The sequence below is a fragment of the Ovis aries genome, chromosome 1 (genome assembly GCF_016772045.2).
Source record: "Ovis aries strain OAR_USU_Benz2616 breed Rambouillet chromosome 1, ARS-UI_Ramb_v3.0, whole genome shotgun sequence".
NCBI classification, from domain to species: Eukaryota; Metazoa; Chordata; class Mammalia; order Artiodactyla; family Bovidae; genus Ovis; species Ovis aries.
The window spans coordinates 229,425,839-229,444,291 of NC_056054.1; the positions used below are offsets into that span (position 1 = coordinate 229,425,839).

At 40.7% G+C, this 18,453-nt stretch overlaps 2 protein-coding genes across 4 annotated transcripts in view; one reads left to right on the forward strand and one right to left on the reverse strand.

Moving 5' to 3' along the window:
- Positions 1–11,396, forward strand: LOC121817068 (P2Y purinoceptor 2-like). The gene has a single exon (XM_042235054.2). The coding sequence runs from the start codon at positions 57–59 to the stop codon at positions 1,071–1,073; it is 1,017 nt and encodes a 338-aa protein (XP_042090988.1). The 5' UTR covers positions 1–56; the 3' UTR covers positions 1,074–11,396.
- The window catches only part of MFSD1 (major facilitator superfamily domain containing 1), a 25,653-nt gene continuing 17,924 nt past the window's right edge, over positions 10,725–18,453 (reverse strand). The window contains exons 12-16 of one of the 3 annotated variants that reach the window (XM_012100527.4): positions 17,262–17,359; positions 16,553–16,665; positions 14,910–14,957; positions 13,881–13,938; positions 10,725–11,442 (exon numbers count right to left, since the gene is read on the reverse strand). In XM_012100527.4, the coding sequence (XP_011955917.1) occupies positions 11,439–11,442; positions 13,881–13,938; positions 14,910–14,957; positions 16,553–16,665; positions 17,262–17,359 (321 nt within the window). In that variant the 3' untranslated portion in view covers positions 10,725–11,438. Of the gene's footprint in view, positions 16,666–17,261; positions 17,360–18,453 lie in introns of all 3 variants that reach the window. The other 2 variants (XM_027958939.3, XM_060405384.1) reach the window with 2 other exon arrangements.

The following is an 18,453-nucleotide window of genomic DNA, read 5'->3' on the forward strand; positions in this document are numbered from 1 at the left end:
ACTCCGTTTCCTCCCCGAGGAAGGAGAAGCACGAAGAGCTGTGCTCCCCCGGGGAGATGAAGAAGCTGGACACCAACGTCTCAGAGGAAGGAAGATCCTGCCATCTCTCGGAGCACTACAAGCAAATCTACCTCTCCCTGACCTACAGCATCATCTTTGTGCTGGGGCTGCCCCTGAATGGCGCCGTCCTATGGCTCTCCTGGCGCCAAACCAAGCGCTGGGGCTGTGCCACCATCTACCTGGCGAACCTGATGGTGGCGGATCTGCTGTATATATCGACGCTGCCCTTCCTCATCGTCACCTACTCCCTGAATGACACCTGGCCCTTCGGGGAGCTGCTCTGCAAGCTGGTGCGCTTCCTGTTCTACGCCAACCTCTACAGCAGCGTCCTGCTGCTTACCTGCATCTCCGTGCACCGCTTCCTGGGTGTGTGCCACCCACTGCGCTCGCTGCCCTACCGGACCCGCCGGCACGCCCTGCTGGGCGCCACCGCCACATGGGCTGTGGTGGTCATCCAGCTGCTGCCCACCCTGATCTTCTCCCACACAGACGACCTCGACGGCCAGATGATCTGCTATGACTCGACCAGTGCGGATCACTTTGACAAGTTTTTCGTCTACAGCATGGTCCTGATGTTGTCCAGCTTTGTCCTGCCCTCCTTGGTCGTCTTGGTGTGCTACTCACTGATGGTCAGGAGCCTGGCCACGCCAGTGGAGACCCTCACGAGGGTGGGTGGCGCAGCCCGGGCCAAGTCCATCCGGACCATCCTGCTGGTGTGTGGCCTCTTCACCCTCTGCTTCGTGCCCTTCCACGTCTCACGCTCTCTCTACTTCACGCTCCGCTTCCTGTCTTCAGACAACTGCCAGCTGCTGACGGTGGTCAGCCTGGCCTATAAGGTATGGAGGCCTCTGGTGAGCCTGAGCAGCTGCCTCAACCCAGTCCTCTACTTTCTGTCAGGTGGGAACAGAGTCAGGCTCCTCCAGGAACTGGCGCACAACAAGGTGGGTGAGCACCCAGCTGGAGCCAAGGGACAGAGACCCAAGGGTGGGCAGGTCTGGGTCCTGCCAAGATGAAGTTCAGGGGGAAAGCTCCAAGATGCTGACAATGACTTGTCTGAACAGAGTCACGAGCTAGTGGGGTCCTGAAAGGATTTTAATTTTGATGTTAAGTGATTTTAAAATAAGAATATGGAAAGAGCTACCAACACAAAGGAAAACTTTTTTAATGAAGCTGACATTTCTCTTTTCATTCAGATTTCAGCTCACACGTCACCTTCTCCAGTCTCTCCTGCCACCCTAGCCAATGTTGACCTCTCTCCCCTGAAACCAATCAATCTCTATTATATTTCCCGATTTGTTGTCATTATTGTAACACTTATTAGGACCTGGATTTGTTTGCTTACTTATTCATGGTCTCTTCCCCCTAGAATGGAGGCTCCAATAGGACAGGGACCTCATCTGAGTGCTGTCCCCTAACAGCCTCCACAGCAGGGCCCAGCACACAGTGAGAGTACAATAGGGGCTGAATGAAGAAGTGGGTGGCTGGCTGGATAGATGGAGCCCTTAATATGTAAGAGCACTTTATAAGAAATAACTCATTTAATCCTCCCAACAGGCCCTGGATGCAGGAGCTATTGTTAGCCCCTCTGACAGATCAGGAAACTGAAGCACAGAGCTTAAAGTAGCTTATCCAAGGTCACCCAGCTGGAAAACGCCCAAATCATAGTGCTGGACGGGAGCTCTGAACCCAGGCACTGGCTCTGAGGAACACAGCCCTAAGATTGAAGCAGATGGCCCAATCCAAATACTCAAGAGCTGGCTGAGTTTTTGTTGACAGTACCAGCTCATCTGTTTACATAATTGCTGTGACCTGAAAACAACTGTAGCAGTCCCCAACCTTTTTGGCACCAGGGACTGGTTTCACGGAAGTCAATTTTTCCATGGAGCACGGGTAGGAAGGGATGGTTTCAGGGTGATTCATGTGAATTTATTGTGCACTTTATTCCTATGATTATTACATCAGCTCTTCCTCAGATCATCAGGCATGATTAGATCCTAGAGGTTGGGGACCCCCAGTACACAGTATGTGCTCTTTTATTATGCTTCTTAACCGGTGTTCTGGTTAAAGTCAGAAAAGGCTCTGCAGGCTAAAGTGGCTGCAGAAGTGATGATCCACCTTATTCATATGTGAACATAATGTCTCAGTTTATGACGGAAAAGTCTACCACTGTCTTAAATCACAAGATGATGCTCATCGTCTTAAAAAAAAAGTAATACAAAAACAGAAAGACCTTTAAAAAAAACTCATATTTAAACAGTAATGATCTCCAAGGGGTTCTCAGGTCTAAACATGCGTGATTTAATAATTCCTTATAATCTCTCTGTGAAGAGGTGGATAAGCCTTTTTCATAAAAGCTAAACTGTAACCCCTCATTACTACCCCGACTCTATTTACAGGGAACGTCTGAGTAAACCACATACATGTCTAAATCATAAAATTTTATTCTAAAAGTGCCGTTTATTGCTTTCAAGGGCACACAGTAATTAGAACTAGACTAAGTGTTGCCTAGCAGAATTCCTTCAGATAATTAGTTTAATGAATAGGCAAGGATGTTTTCTAATTAGCAGGTCAGCTGTTTCTATATAAATAAGTGCTTCTACAGTAGCTGAAAGAGCTTAAAACTGTTTGCTCTTTTGAACATTCTCTCAGTTGTCTTGCTTATATTATTACTTTTTGTCCCTTTCTTCTCACAAACACAAAGGAAACACTCAGCTGACCTACAGTCTCAACTATCACCTCTTACAAATGAGCAAGGTTTAACATTCCTGGAGAGTTGGCTCCCCAGTAAATGCTTAAAGCCACCCTACATCCCACTTAGACGTTATTTCTAATGCCCACCAGCCTGCCAACCCTGGAAATGGAAAGAAAACTAATCTAGAATTTTCAGGATGCATCACTTTTATCTAAAAAGTAGTTTTTAAATACTAAGTGTTAGTCACTCAATCGTGTCTGACTCTTTGCAACTCCATGGATTGTCGCTAGCCAGGCTCCTTTGTCCATGAAATTCTCAAGGCAAGAATACTGAAGTAGCCATTCCCTTCTCCAGGGGATCTTCCCGATCCAAGGATCAAACCTGGGTCTCCTGCATTGCAGGCAGATTCTTTTACCATCTGAGCCACCAGGGAAGCCCAAGTGCTTTATACCCCTGGCCAAAGTTTTCCAGTCTTAAGTCCCTGCTAATTTACATGCTTACAATTATTTCTCTGATCCATATACTGCTAATTTTGCTTCTGCAGAATCTTTTGACCTATCTAATAGCAAAGAATAGGCATCCACTTTTAACTTACTTCTCTATCACTGGGATCAAGAAAGTTTCACCTAGTTGTCATCATATCCTAGTTTTCAAGGGTAGTTATCTCAAGATATGAGAATCAAAGTAGACTATTCCCCTTTAGAGAAAGGGCTCCATTGAAAGGGGAGCTGGGAACCCACTGCCCAACAAAAGTCAAGGGGATATTCCTGACTCCCCTTTGGTTAGCAAACACCCATCAACACCAGGGGATGAGGAGACAAAAAGGAACAAAAGCTCTTCCTCAATCTCCTCATTCAATGCCCACCACCTGAGTGAAAGCTTGGGTCCTCAAATGTGTTATCACCCTGGGCTTTGAGCATCTGTGTAATCCGCCTGGCTGCTCGGAAGGTCAGCACTGGGATAGTACTGGATGCAAATGTGATGGCTGTAGCCACCTACAAGGGGCAAGCACGGTGCCAGCTCTTGAGGAGGTTCCAGACTGTTGGAAAAACAAACCCAGAGAAACAATATGAGCACTAATTAACAACTTCAAAGGCTACAGAAAAAAGTAATGTCAGTTGGTGATTAATTAAAAGCAAACAACACAGTATAAGCACGAGGGAAGCTTTGTCAGGGGGCAGGGGCTTTGGGGGCCATGAAAGGTGTCATGTGTATGCTGAAAGCTGGGTGAAACTGCAGTTAGCATTTCTCGAGCACTGGAGAGAATGGAAAATTTGTGTGGGGGCCAACGGTTGGTTACTGAAGGGTAGGAGGCAGAGACAACGCTGGAAGGGTAGGCTGAAGTGCGACCACAAAGGCTACCCAAAGCCAGCAAAAGAACTGCTCCTCAAGGCGTGGAACCCACCAAGGGCATCTGGGAAGGTCACAGGACCCAAACTTCGACTGAGAAACTTAATCTGGCAGTCGTTGTGTTTAGAGATAAGAAACAAAATGTTACAGAAGCCTTCTGTGATATCTCCTAACTGGCTTCAAACTCAGCCTACACACCACGTCCAAGTACTTCTCAAAGAACACTTTTCATAGGTCACACTCTCCCTATTTCTGCCCATTCCCTCCCTACAAACTTACTTCTACAGGATAAAGACCAGATATCTCATCCTGGTCTACTAGATCCATCACAGTCCGGGCCTAGCTGAACTTTTCAACTCACAGGTCTTATACCACACCACATGGCTGTCCCCCTCTCACATGTTCACCAGAGGGCCACCATCCACCACTCGACACCCTGCCCCAAACCTTCTCCACGTGCCTAGATACCCATCTCCCCAGATCTTGGGGTCCACTTCCTCCAGTCTCACTGCACTGCTGACTCAGCCTCTGGGCCTATTGCCTTGGACTTGGAGATGGACTTCTTTATCATTCAGGTCTGTTTTGTCTCTCCTTCTACTCCACTTTTCAACATATAGACTATGGTACCCTAGCAACATTCCTAGGAGGAGAAGGGGACGACAGAGGATGAGATGGTTGGATGGCATCACTGACTCAATGGACATGAGTTTGAGCAAGCTCCGGCAGTTGGTGATGGACAGGGAAGCCTGGAATGCTGCAGTCCATGGGGTCGCAAAGAGTCAGACACGACTGAGCGACTGAACTGAACTGAGCAACATTCCAAACGTGATGGACACTCAGTAAGCAATGGCGATGTTGACAACGAAGAGGAGGTAGAGGAAGGTGATCACCATTTATGAGGCCACTGCAGTGATCCAGGCATACAGATAATGGGCATGAAGAACTAAATCTTTTAGTAGAACCAAAAGGATTTCAAAACATACTGGAAAGAATGAAGATGAATGAAATAAATTATTGAGACATAGGTGGTAAGGGGGACAGAAAAAAAACTGGCTCTGAGACTCCAAGCCTGAGGAATCAAAAGAATGATCAACTAGTACTGAGCACACAGGGACACTCAATAGTTGCTCGATAGGAAAGCAAAAGGAAGTAAAGGAGGGAAGGCACAGGCGGTGTATCATAAGGGATAGTTCAGACAACTGAAATGTGAGCTGCTAGTGAGGCCTCAAGTTGGAAATGTAGGATGGAGGGCCAGAGAAAGTTTAGGCTCAAGCTCTGGGTTTAGAGTTACCTATTCAGGCAACTCTTCCAAGCTGCAGATGGAAATTATATCTCTGAGGAAGAAGGGAAGAGAAAGAACAGAGGACCTAGGAGATACAGGAACCATAAAAAGGGTTGACAGGGAACACAGAGGCCAAAGGTGGTGCTGATAATAGTGTGGGAAAACCAAACCAGGACAGTTTCAAGAAAGAGAGTAGTCAAGGGTATCGCATGAAACAGACACGCCAAAGAGAATGAATGAACAGTCATCTCTCAGCATACAGTTCAAATGCCACCTCTTCCAAGAAGCCTCCCCTGATCACCCATCAGAAGGCCCTTTCTCGGGACTTCCCTGGTGGTCCAGTGGCTAAGACTGTGCACTCCCAAGGCAAGGGGCCCTGGCTCGATCCCTGGTTAGGGAACTAGATCCACATGCTGCAAGTAAGACCTGGTGCAGTCAAATAAATAAATACTAAACATAAATATTAAAAAAAAGAGAGAAGGCTTTCTCTCTTCTCTGACCCCTCACCCACATCTCCCTTGGACCAAGTATGAGCAGCATTATTTAAGTCCCCTTATTTCCTATCCTACAGGATCTAGCAGAGATTTCAACATATGGGTACTCGCTAATCTTTGTGGAGTAAATGAACATACAGCAAATAATTCTCCTGTGTATGCTTTCCGGAATTACTGCCTGAATCCAGTTTATGAGTGCGTGCCTATAAAACTAAATCACAAATCGTTTGGGATTTATTTGTTCTCACACTCACCAACTGCAATTCAAAGCAATTCCAGGACACACAATACCTGCAAGCATTCTCACTTCTTAGCCCATATTTCAAGAACAATAAAGAAGGGAAATTTTTCATCAAGTTTTTTGCAATTAAGCATAACCTAAGCTTATAAAGTTGCGTATTCTCATTGTCTTTTACTTTTTTGTAAACAAGCTCAATCTCCTTAGTATTTCAACTTCTCAACTTCTTGTTTTGTTAACGTTTTCTGTTTATTTGTTTGTTAATGTACCGAACAACTTCAAAGGTAATGGCCTCAAGAATTCCATGATAAGATGGAACTCATATTCCTGCAGCAAGCTCTAGCTGGGCATTATTATAGTGTTAAATCATGAACAAAAAGCAAAAAGTGCCACTTCAAGCAAATTAAAGAATCGTTGAGTCTGAGAAAGTTCCACTCCACAGGTAGAAAAACACATTAGCCAAGAGACCTTTAGAAAGCATTAACCCAACAATCAAAGACACAGTCACTGAACACTCCTTATGGTCTCTCCTTTTATAGCCTAGTTTCTTGCAAGAGTAGGCAATGCTTTTTATTGCAATTTCTACCTTGAATTCATAGTGCCAAATCATCGCAAGCTGGCTACTGCCCATCTCACCATCCCAGTGCATTGTAACTGCTCTTTACAACACACCAGTGGTTTCCAGTTACAAACCAAACGGTCATGCCCTGTCCTGCTTGGGCTTCCATGCCATTTGTCAGTCACCCACTTCCTCATTAAACTGACTGCACACACTGCACCCTCTCCTGCTCCCACCCTGTGAGTGTGGGTGGGAGGCCCCAGGGTTCCGCCCCCGCACTCTTCCTATTCTACCCCACTCTCCTCCTGGACAACCTCACTGACTCCCTGAGGGCCCCAATGATGACCCGCAAACCCCTCTCCAGGGAAAGCCTCTTGCATTGCAAACCCATACAACAGTTCCTCGGGCATGGCAAGTTCCATAAAGTCAAAACTGAAATCGTTTTCCTCCCAAACCTGCTTTCAGCTCAATGGCACCACCATCCATCCAAGTCAGAGATCTGGGAGTCGTGCTTAACTCCAGCCTCTTCCCACACTTCAACCTGTCATGATCACGTGGTCAGATCGGCCTCCCTAGCATCACAGGAATGTGTTTTCTCCTGTTCATCCGCTCCACTACTGCCTTGGTTCTATCACTTCTTGTGGGCTTCACTGCTCCAACCGATTTATCATTCTCTGACCCCTAGATTTGTTCCCCTCATCCTCTACTTCATTCCCTTCCTTCTGCTTCTACAGTCATCTTTGTCAGATGTAAATCTTAATTCCCAACATGTGCATCTTCCAAAATCGCCCAAATGCCTTCAGGCTTAAGTTCAAAATGCCGAACATATAACAACAGTCCTTCATCAATCTCATCTCCTATCAAAGTTTCCAGCCTGGGATTTCCCTGGTGATTCAGTGGTTGGGACCTCACCTTCCAATGCAGGGGGTGTGAATTCAATCCCTGCTTGGGGAGGTAAGATCTCACATGCCTTTGGGCCAAAAAGCCAAAATACATAAAACAGATGCAACGTTGTGACAAATTCAAAAAAGACTTTAAAAGCGGTCCACATTAAAAAAAACCTTAAAAAACAAAAAGCTTCCAACCTGAACTCTACACTTGCCTCCTTCACTCCATCATCATCAATCAGCAGGTTCCAAGATTAGCTCTAGAAACATTCATACCTCGCTGCTCCACTGCTCAGGTAAGTCATCTTATTCATCCTTTGTCATGCAGCTCAAAGACCATCTTCCTCTGGAACCTCAGTAGTCATCTAGGGTCCCTAACCCCCATCAGTCATTGCTCTATGACAGTGCTCTTGGCACCACATCACCATCTCAGAATCACTGATCTTTCGTCTGTTTCCCTCGCTCATCGATGTGTGGCCGATGGTCCACAATTTTCACATTTCTGAATCACCACCTCTAGTAAAGAGCCTTAGGTTCAGTGCTCCCAGAAATGAATGATGATACAGAAGTCTGTGCATATCATCAAGTATCATCTATTGTTACAGTATTATGCTTGGTTTTCCTCACTACTATCTCTCTTTGAATCATAAGATGCTGTCGCTTACTCCTTGGAAGAAAAGTTATGACCAACCTAGACAGCATATTTAAAAGCAGAGACATTACTTTGCCAACAAAGGTCCGTCTAGTCAAGGCTATGGTTTTTCCAGTGGTCATGTATGGATGTCAGAGTTGGACTGTGAAGAAAGCTGATCGCCGAAAAATTGATGATTTTGAACTGTGGTGTTGGAGAAGACTTTTGAGAGTCCCTTGGACTGCAAGGAGATCCAACCAGTCCATTCTGAAGGAGATCAACCCTGGGATTTCTTTGGAGGGAATGATGCTGAAGCTGAAACTCCAGTACTTTGGACACCTCAGGCGAAGCTGACTCACTGGAGAAGACTCTGATGCTGGGAGGATCGGGGGCAGAATGAGAAGGGGACGACAGGGGATGAGATGGCTGGATGGCATCACTGACGCAATGGACGTGAGTTTGAGTGAACTCCGGGAGTTGGTGATGGACAGGGAGGCCTGGCGTGCTGTGATTCATGGGGTCGCAAAGAGTCGGACACGACTGAGCGACTGAACTGAACTGAAGATGCTGTCAAAGACACATCCCAATTTCAGAGATGTTAAGAGGTGAAATACTACCGTCTACAGAATACAGCATATTAAGTTACATGATTATAAAAACTTTATAGTCATCACACTAAAAAGACATTTTTAAAAAATCCAAGTGCTGGAAAACAACCCAAAACTTTCTAAAATAACTCTTAAGTGAAAAGAACACACGTATGTTATCTTAAAATGTTACAACATTTTTCCTTTGAAATGTTCATTAAAGAACTGTTTGTTCTGTATTCTGATTGTGGTAGCCAAACACAAATCTACATCCATTAAAATTCATAGAACCATTAAATTCATATAATCCATTAAAATTCACAGAAAATAAAATTAAAGTCATGGGAAACATTTTTAAATCTCCATTAAATATGGCCCATTCCTTGCCTCTCCTCTCCCCCAAGCCTGGACTGCACCTCCACAACCCCATCAGAACCCAAAGAGGACACTTACTTCTCACTTACACTCTCACTCCAGCCCCTGAGCAATGACTCTGAAATTGGAGATGGCCCCGTGTCCGGGCCCACCTCCCCACACCTCCACATCTCAGGCCAGGCTTCCTGCCACTCACATAAGCCCTGCTCCTCCTGCAGCCAACACCCCTTGCAGCTGATTCCCTCCTCCCTGCTCTCCCACCCCTGTTCCTGCCAGTTCAACAACCTTGAACTGGTACCTTGCATATCTTTTCTCCTCTCTCACCCTCCTCCCACTTCACTCTCTCAACTCTTGTCCACTGTACCCTACAAAATCTGGGCTCTACTGGGGTGCAGAAGGGGGAGAGGAATTCTCCTTTTGTCCTGATTATTTACTATTTAAATATTTATTAATATTTACTCAGAGCAGATAGGGTCTGCTTTGAATGGTTAAAAACTGCCTGAACATGGTAAGACACAGAATCTGGACAATAACCGGATTTTCCTTGGGAAACTGAACCAGACTCTGCAAAGAAGGCAAGTCTGCTGCTGTGCAGGGCGTGTGTGGTCTCGCAGCCGCCTTACACTTCCTCTGTGCCTCAGCTGCAGTGAGCAGCTTACGTTTGTTTTTTTTTTTTTTTTAACTGGTCATGTTCCATCCTTTCTCAGGGGCTCCGTCCATGCTGCTCCCTTTTCTTAAGACTATTTTATCCAAGATTCTCTACAACCTGGTTTCACAGAATTTTCAACAGAAACCTGAGCCCCAGTGCAGCTTTTCCCAACTGGTAAGGCCAACTTTCAGTAGACTAGAACGGTCACATGGCAGTCAAAGCCTAAAGAAATAACAACTGAGTAATGATACAATAAACCAGAAAAACGGATGTGCTGAAGAAATAAACTTACCCTAAGTAATACACTTTCAAACTGATCTAGGAATTTTAAACTTACAATGTTATGCCACGTACATCAAACAAAATAATCACCTAAATATGTTAAATGTTGTCTAAAATATCTGCATGTCCAGAGAATGCGATACAAAAAAATTCCTTGACTTTAATATATAATATGACAAGACCAGTGTTAATTGCTCAGTTGTGTCTGACTCTTTGCAATTCCTATGGACAATGTAGCCCACCAGGCTCCTCTGTCCATGGGATTATCCAGGTAAGAATACTGGAGTAAATTACCATTTCCTTCTCCAGGGATTCTTCCTGACCCAGGGACTGAACCTGTGTCTCCTGCACTGCAGGCAGATTCTTAACTATCAGACCACCAGGTAAGCTAAAGAGTATTTCAGTTTGACAGAAAATTTTCATATCCATATTTTATTTAATGCAAAAGACATAAATGTTACTTAAGGTTCTACTCTGGAGGAAAAAACTACTCCCATAATCTTTAAATGACAGTAACTAGGCAAATTTTCCATATTCCAACATAGACTTTCTTTTTATAGAAATAATTTTCCCCATAAATTAGAGTTAAAAATCAGTGTTTTAATTTTTTTTAAGTCAAAAGTTAAAGACATCAAGTATTTCTTTTGCAGCGCTTTTATTTATCTGTGTAGATATACAATTATCATAATTTATAGTTACATAACTTTTAGTAATTAACTGGACTATAGGAAAAATCATACAGAAGGTTTGTACCACAAAATCACGTCCCTAAGGGATTAGGGTTCTCAGTAACAGAGAAATATAGAAGCTCAAAAGGGTCAGCAACCTCTCATAACTAAAGAGAGAACAGAATCTGTTATATGTGGAAATGAGACTTCACAAAAGTATCTTTCAAATATCCCCTATTACAAAAGGGAATGCCTATTAAAATGCCATTATTTATTCTATATAAAACATCCTTTCAATCACTTCAAAAGCTTTTTTTTTTTAAGGTTAAAAAAAAAAAGGGCCAAATCCTTAAGATAGATTTTGTGAAAATTATGTCAATACAATATCCAAAGATTTCCATTATTTACTGTCCTTACTCAAAATCACCTGCATGTACCAGGTGCAATTTTGTAAACTTCACCACTGATAAATCTATTCCAAAGCAGAATTTTTCAGCAATACAGAAGACACAGTCCTCACAGTTATGCTCTTGAATAGGTATATTAAAAATATAAATATAAAATCTCTCCAAAGTATTATTTTTCCTAATGACTAAACTCTAAATTTTTAAAAAAAAAAAAAATGGAGGTTTTCAAACCAATGATGTGTGCAGCCCATTCTCATGACACAGTCATTTAAACTTCTCATCTGTAAAACACAATATAATACATTATCAAAAAAGGGAAGGAGAAAAACCCACAAAACCCTATCATTAGAAAATGAAAACCATAACCACTATAAAAAACATGCAGTGTCAGGTATTAAGCTACACATTTTGCTGGATAATCTTTTCACTCCTTTTGACCATAAGAGTAACACAGGATCAATGTAGAAAATTCAGAAAATATACAAAGCCAAGAAAAAAAATAAACTCTTCTAACCCTACCATTCAAATGGAATTGGTAATATTTGGGGATTTTTCTTTCAGCCTTCTTTCCATTATATACAAGTAATGGATTTAAGAAATACATATGCCTGCATACTTTTTCTTGAATAAAATTAGGATATATTTGCATTTTCACCTTTTGTTTACTTAACATATGGCAATGTTGAGTATCTCTGACTTTAAAAATCCTTCTAAAATATGATTTGAACAACAACTATTTACAGAAGTAGAATTACCATGTTAAAAGGGGATTTGAGGGAGTTCCCTGGCAGTCCACTGGTTAAGACTCCACACTTTCACTGTTGAGGCCCTAGGTTCAATCACTGGTTGGGGAACTAAGATCCCATAAGCCTCAAGGTATGGCCAGAAAAAAAAGGAATTTGAGACAACCAAGAATCAATCTCCAGAAAACACAGCCTTGTTCTATCCTATTTCAGCTTACTCAAAATTCATAAAACGTACATGGTATATATTTACAAGTAAATTTTTTAAATCATAAAAAATTCAATATCTAAAAAACTAGAAATAACAAGAAAAAGAATCATCAGGAGAAAGTATTTGCAAATGATGTGACTGGAAAGGGATTAGTCTCCAAAATTTACAAACAGCTTATGATGCTTAACAGCATCAAAACAAACAACCCAATCAAAAAATGGGCAGGAGACCTAAATAGACAGTTCTCCGAAGAAGACATACAGATGGCCATTAGGTACATGAAAAGATATTCAACACTGATAATTATCAATATCGATAATTATGAGAGAAATGCAAATCAAAACTACAATGAGACATCATCTCACACCCACCAGAATGGCTATCATCAAAAAATCCACAAACAATAAATGCTGGGGAGGGTGTGGAGAGAAGGGAACCCTCCTATACTGTTGGTGGGAATGTAAATTGGTATAGCCACTATGGAGATCAATATGCAGATACCTTTTAAAAAAACTAAAAACAGAGCTACCATATGACCCTGCAATCCCACTCCTGGGCATATCTCCAGAGAAAAACATGATCCAAAAGGATACACACACCCCAATGATCACTGCAGCATTGCTTACAATAGCCAAGACATGGAAGCAACCTAAATGTCCATTGACAGAGGAATGGATAAAGCAGACGCGGTACACATATACAATGGAATAATACCCAGTCATTAAAAGGAATGAAATAATGCCATTTTCAGCAACAAGGATGGAACTAGAGTGTGTCATGCTGAGCGAAGGAGGTCAGACAGAGAAAGAGAAGCACTGTATGACATCCCTTACATGTGGGATCTAAAAAGAAATTATGCAAATGAACTTACAGGACACAGAGAAACTCACGGACACAGAAAACAAACATAGCTGCTGGGGTGGTAGGGACAGTTAGGGAGTTTGGGATGAACGGGTACACACGCCTGTGTTTAAGATGGATAACCAACAAGGAACTACTGCACAGCACAGCAACCTCTGCTCAGTGTTATGTGGCAGCCTGGATGAGACGGGGGTTTAAAGGAGAAGGGGTGCTTGTATATTTGTGGCTAGGTCCCTTCACTGTTCACCTGAAACTATCACAACATTGTTAACTGGCTATATGCCAGTATAAAATAAAAAGTTTAAAAAAAAATAGAATTACTACTATGGTTCAGCATACACTCATGGAAAACACTGATTTAACTTAAGTTCCACACTATATACTTTAATCTGTTCCAAGTAAGAGAATACAGAATAGCATGTTAGTACCAGGAGGAAATAAAAGATTATCTTAACTAGTTAATGTCAACTAGCTTATCTCAACTAGATAATACAAGATTATCTCAACCATCACAAAGAGTCGGACAGGACTGAACAACTGAACAACAACAATTAGTTAAGAAAAAGAAAATACGAGAAAGAATGAAAGGATAAGCCTAGCACAGAAGTGAGGACAAAGCCCTTTCCCCCAGTAAATTACAAATACTGCAGGCCTCTCTCTCTCTCCTCTCAGAAGGAAAGTTAAACCCCAATTTGCTTTTTTATTCCCTTCATTTTAACCTTTGATATCCACCCTTTAAAAATTTTCTAGTATAAACAAGAATTATGTTACAGTAGTCCCAAAGATAATTGTTAGCTCTCAAAACTCAAGAGACTAATTTCTTAAAAGTCTAAACCCAATCTTAAAATAAACTACTAATGCTTCAAGATTTTCAAAATAAAGACTTTTCTCTTTCAATACTTACTCCTCATGAGAAAGTTTCACTTCTTCCCTTTTTTTCGCAGAATAATTTAGGTTCCCACCTAAAATACACACAAGTGTGAAATTTTTTCAATATAACTATCAGAAGTAAAATTCAAACATTCACATGCCAATGTGCATGTGCACACATACATCTTAAAGTAACAAAAAAATCTATGGAAGGTGACAAATAGTTTATCTCCTGAAAACTTCCCAAGGCGGAAAAAGTGTTTTTTAAGAACCCTTATATGATACAAATAATCACTCCTTAATGTTAGCATTTTTTAAGAAATTTGGACTTATGTATTGCTCAAGGTTTTGGGACACTGTACTATTAATAAGTAGTAAAAATTAAGAGACATTAAAAGACATGACCTAAAATTATTTAAACATCATATATACTCATCTTTTTAAATACGTGACAACCCTTAGGGGGCAAGCCAGTTTAGAAAAATTAATAAAGGTAATATAAAAATTTTATTAAGGACAAAAAATACAAAAACAAATATAAGCAAATGAAAAAAATCTGTAACTTCTCATTCACATGAAAGTATCAAACACTTTCAACCTTAAAATGCGAACTTCAGCCATAAATGTGTTTACTTCTCATTTTTTAAAAATATAAGACACAGGCTAAAACAGTCCTCACAATTATACTTTAAAGTAAGTATATAGGAAGGACTTCAGGTTACTTTTTTTAAAAGTCATACTTCTTTATGATGATATAAAAATAACATCTAACACAAAACAAACTGAACTGACCAGCAAGAACAGAACAATTTTAATAAATAAATGTGAAGGTCCAGAATACATAATTATATGCTATGAAGGAAAATGTGTTTCAGCACTATAAACAGAATGTTATTACATGAACTAAAGCACTGGCCTCTACAGGGGCATGGAGACAATCCAGGGGCCCCAAACAATTGTCCATTGTGGTTGATATTTGGCAGAAAACAATAAAATTCTGTAAAGCAATTATCCTTTGATTAAAAAATAAATTAATTTAAGAAAATACCTCAACTTCTCTTACCTTGGGCACGATTCACCATGTAGAGTAAGACGACAGATAAAAGTGACACTGGAAGGGAAAAGAACATAGTGTCCTTAAAAACACGTACTTTTCCCCAGTGGTTCCTATGTAATCATAATTGCAACCTCATGGACTGTATGTAGCCCCGCCTGGCTCATCTGCTCATGGGATTTCCCAGGCAAGAATGCTGGAGTGGCTTGCCATTTCCTTCTCCATGAGATCTTCCCAACTCAGGGATCTGGAAGATGGGTGGATTCTTTACCATCTGAGCCACCAAACCAGGGAAATCCATTAATTCATATACAGCCCACTATTTAACAAGAAATAATATATTTTTAAAATGTGATGTGCTAATTTCTGCTAATTTTGAGATAATAAAATGCATTCAGGCTAGTCATAGCAATCATCTGCAAACACCACACTTTAAGTAGTCTTTATTCCTGTAAATGAAGTCAGATAAAATTATCACTGGAGTATACCCTTGTAAATACAACTTACTGAAGTATAAAAGACATCTTGCTATGTTATGTGACATTTTCTTCAGATGAACACAATTTATGTGTAAGGTGACCACATTAGTGGAAAAATACTGATTTATGTTTGCAGTTTTCAATAAATCATTTTATTGATTTAAATAAATGATTTATTGGTAAAATTAAATAACAGGACCAACAATAAAAATAATTCAAAACAGACTAATGAATAAACCATGAGTACTCAGCCCCAAGCCACACTAATGTCCACACCTTCACACTAGGGACATACTCAGGACCCTTCAAATAGTTCTACTCTAAAGGGGAAAGTGTTGTGTTTTTTTTAAAAAAAAATTTTAAGTCTTTATGAAACAGACAAGATGAGTATAGGATCTGGGTGACGTTTTCTGTGTAACTTTTTCACTGAGAATGTTTTTAATGTTCATTCACGCTGTAACATATATTTGTACTACATTCTTCTTTGCACTGTAATTAAAAATATATAACATAACTTTTACCAGTAAAAAAAACACAAATATTTAGAACAGAATAGAAAGTAGATTCTGTTGCTACCTTTATGGATAGGAATCTTCTGAAAAGTGCCAATGAATCGTCACAGAACTAAAAAGTCACTAGTTGGAGTAGGAACACAGGGAGCTCAGCCTCGTGCTCTGTGGGTTTTGGGGGAAGGAGGTTCAAGGGGGAGGGGACATATGTATACTTATGGGTGATTCACACAGCCATACGGCAGAAACCAACAAAACATTGTAAAACAATTATCTCCAATTAAAAATAATTTTAAAACATTAGAGATCAAAAAAAATTAATAATACCCCCCAAAAAAAGTCACTAGCTGGAAAACAGATGCACAGGCTAAGAATTAGGCAAATCTGAGTGCAACACTTTAGGGATTTGGTTTTTAAAAGCGAGGAAAAGAACAATAACAAAAACGTAGAAGTATAAATGACAACGTGTGCATGCTAAGTCACTTCAGTCATGTCTGATTCTGCAACTGCATGGACTGTAGCCCTCCAGGGCCCCTTCAGGTTCTTCTGTCCATGGATTTTCCAGGCAAGAATACTGGAGCAGGCTGCCATCTCCTTCTCCAATAAACAAGGACATTCTGCCACATATTAGAAGAAACTAAATGTTGCCAGGTGGCGCACTTACAGGAAACACAGGCAATGAAGAAAACTTCTAAAAACAAGTATCCCCGAGTATCCAAGATCATTCCAGCAATGATGGAAATGACCGCCAACCCAAGATTCTGAATGGACTGCATGCTACAATTTAAGAAATCAAAAAATATATATATCAATTCTAAAGTCATCATACACAAAAAGCAAGTCACTATAAATAACTGTATCTATAAACCACATATTATTAATGCTAAGAGATGTTTTCAACCAGGAATGATCTGATTTTTTTTTTTTTTTCCCATGACTGTTTCCACTTCTTAACTTTAGGCTCACAGGTAAGGGAATCTGCCTCAGCAAGGGCAGGATGAACATGACACTTTCCTGCTGAAGGAGACAAAAGGCTAAGTGAATGCCAACCATAGATGTGGTTCCCCCCTTTGGCCTTTTCCACCAGAGACGACAGGAACGCAGCGTCTCACTGAGAAGTCTACAGATAAACAGGCAGCAGGATGGTCAGCAAGCAATGCCCTTTTACGGGATGGCTTATCGCTAATTCTCCTATTAGGGACTTGGTGCATTTTTTTGCCACAATAATAACACAAATAGATTAATAGACTTTTCTGGTTATTTCGAGGTTCAGAGCTGTCCCAAAAGCCTGAAGATGACTAGATTCAAGAGGTCTGGATTTTAAATCGATATAGCAGGGAGAGACATTATATGATCCATGTGCAAACACTTACAAGCCATATGCAGTTCCCAGTTGATGTTCAGGAACTACAAACGCCACCATTGGCCACAAGGCACAGGCAAGTAATGAGTAGGAGAGTCCCAGGAGACACTACAGAAAGCAACACAGAAAAGAGTAAACAACTCTTATATTTACCAAAAGGTGATTTTTCCTTTGATGCAGATTAGCAACAGTGAAATAATAACTAACACATGCATATCCACACAAATTGGGTTACAAAATAATTAGGCTAAAAATTCACATTCAATACAGAAAGGTCCTGACCGCTCTCTAACAGTATTCCTCCAGTGACAAAATACACCAAGTAAGAAAATAAAGCTAATTTGCAAAAAGTCATTACCAATGTCTCAGGAAAGCTAATTTTCCAGTATTCATTAGGAATTACAAATTAAGCAATCATGGGAACATTATGCCAGTAGTCTATTATCTTACCTCTGGGTCATCACCACCCATCTAGAGAGCCAAGCACAGAACCAGTAACAACCACTGCTCGTTAAACAGCACCTACTGCTAACTTTTTCTCCAATTAAAGAAGAGACTTTATGATTTAAGTTAAAATGAGATCACTCATCATTTATCCCTATCAAATTGGCAACAATGAAAACAATGCCAGTGTCCAACATAGCAAGGACACTATTAATACAAAAAAACAAACACATTCATATATTATTGGTAAAGTTCTAAATGGGTAGAAAGTTATTACAGAAGAGGTTTCACAGCATCCACCAAGATGTTCAATGTGCAAAACCTCTGCTCTAGCATTTCTATTTCTAGGAATCCATCCCACAGATTTCTCACCAAGGGCACAAATATATATATTCACAATATTCTTTTATTAACAGTTGAGAAATATAGCACTTCAGCCTGTGGTCTTAAAAAATGACATTTTTGATGAATAATAACAAAAATTTGATGAATTCATCATTACTCTTTGACCTGCTTAGAGTCAAAGACCAAAAAATGTAAAATCACAGATACTGGGCTAAATGATGGAATGACTTCTCTTAATGAAAAATAAACGGAACTAATAGGCATTTTGGCTTTTATACGATTATTTTATTTCAAATTCTCCATTAACATTGAGAGTATTATACAGCCAAATGAAATCAAAAAGACCTTATGTATTAATGACTATTATTTATATACTTTAAAAATAGTTATCCTGTGGAAACTGAAATCAACTG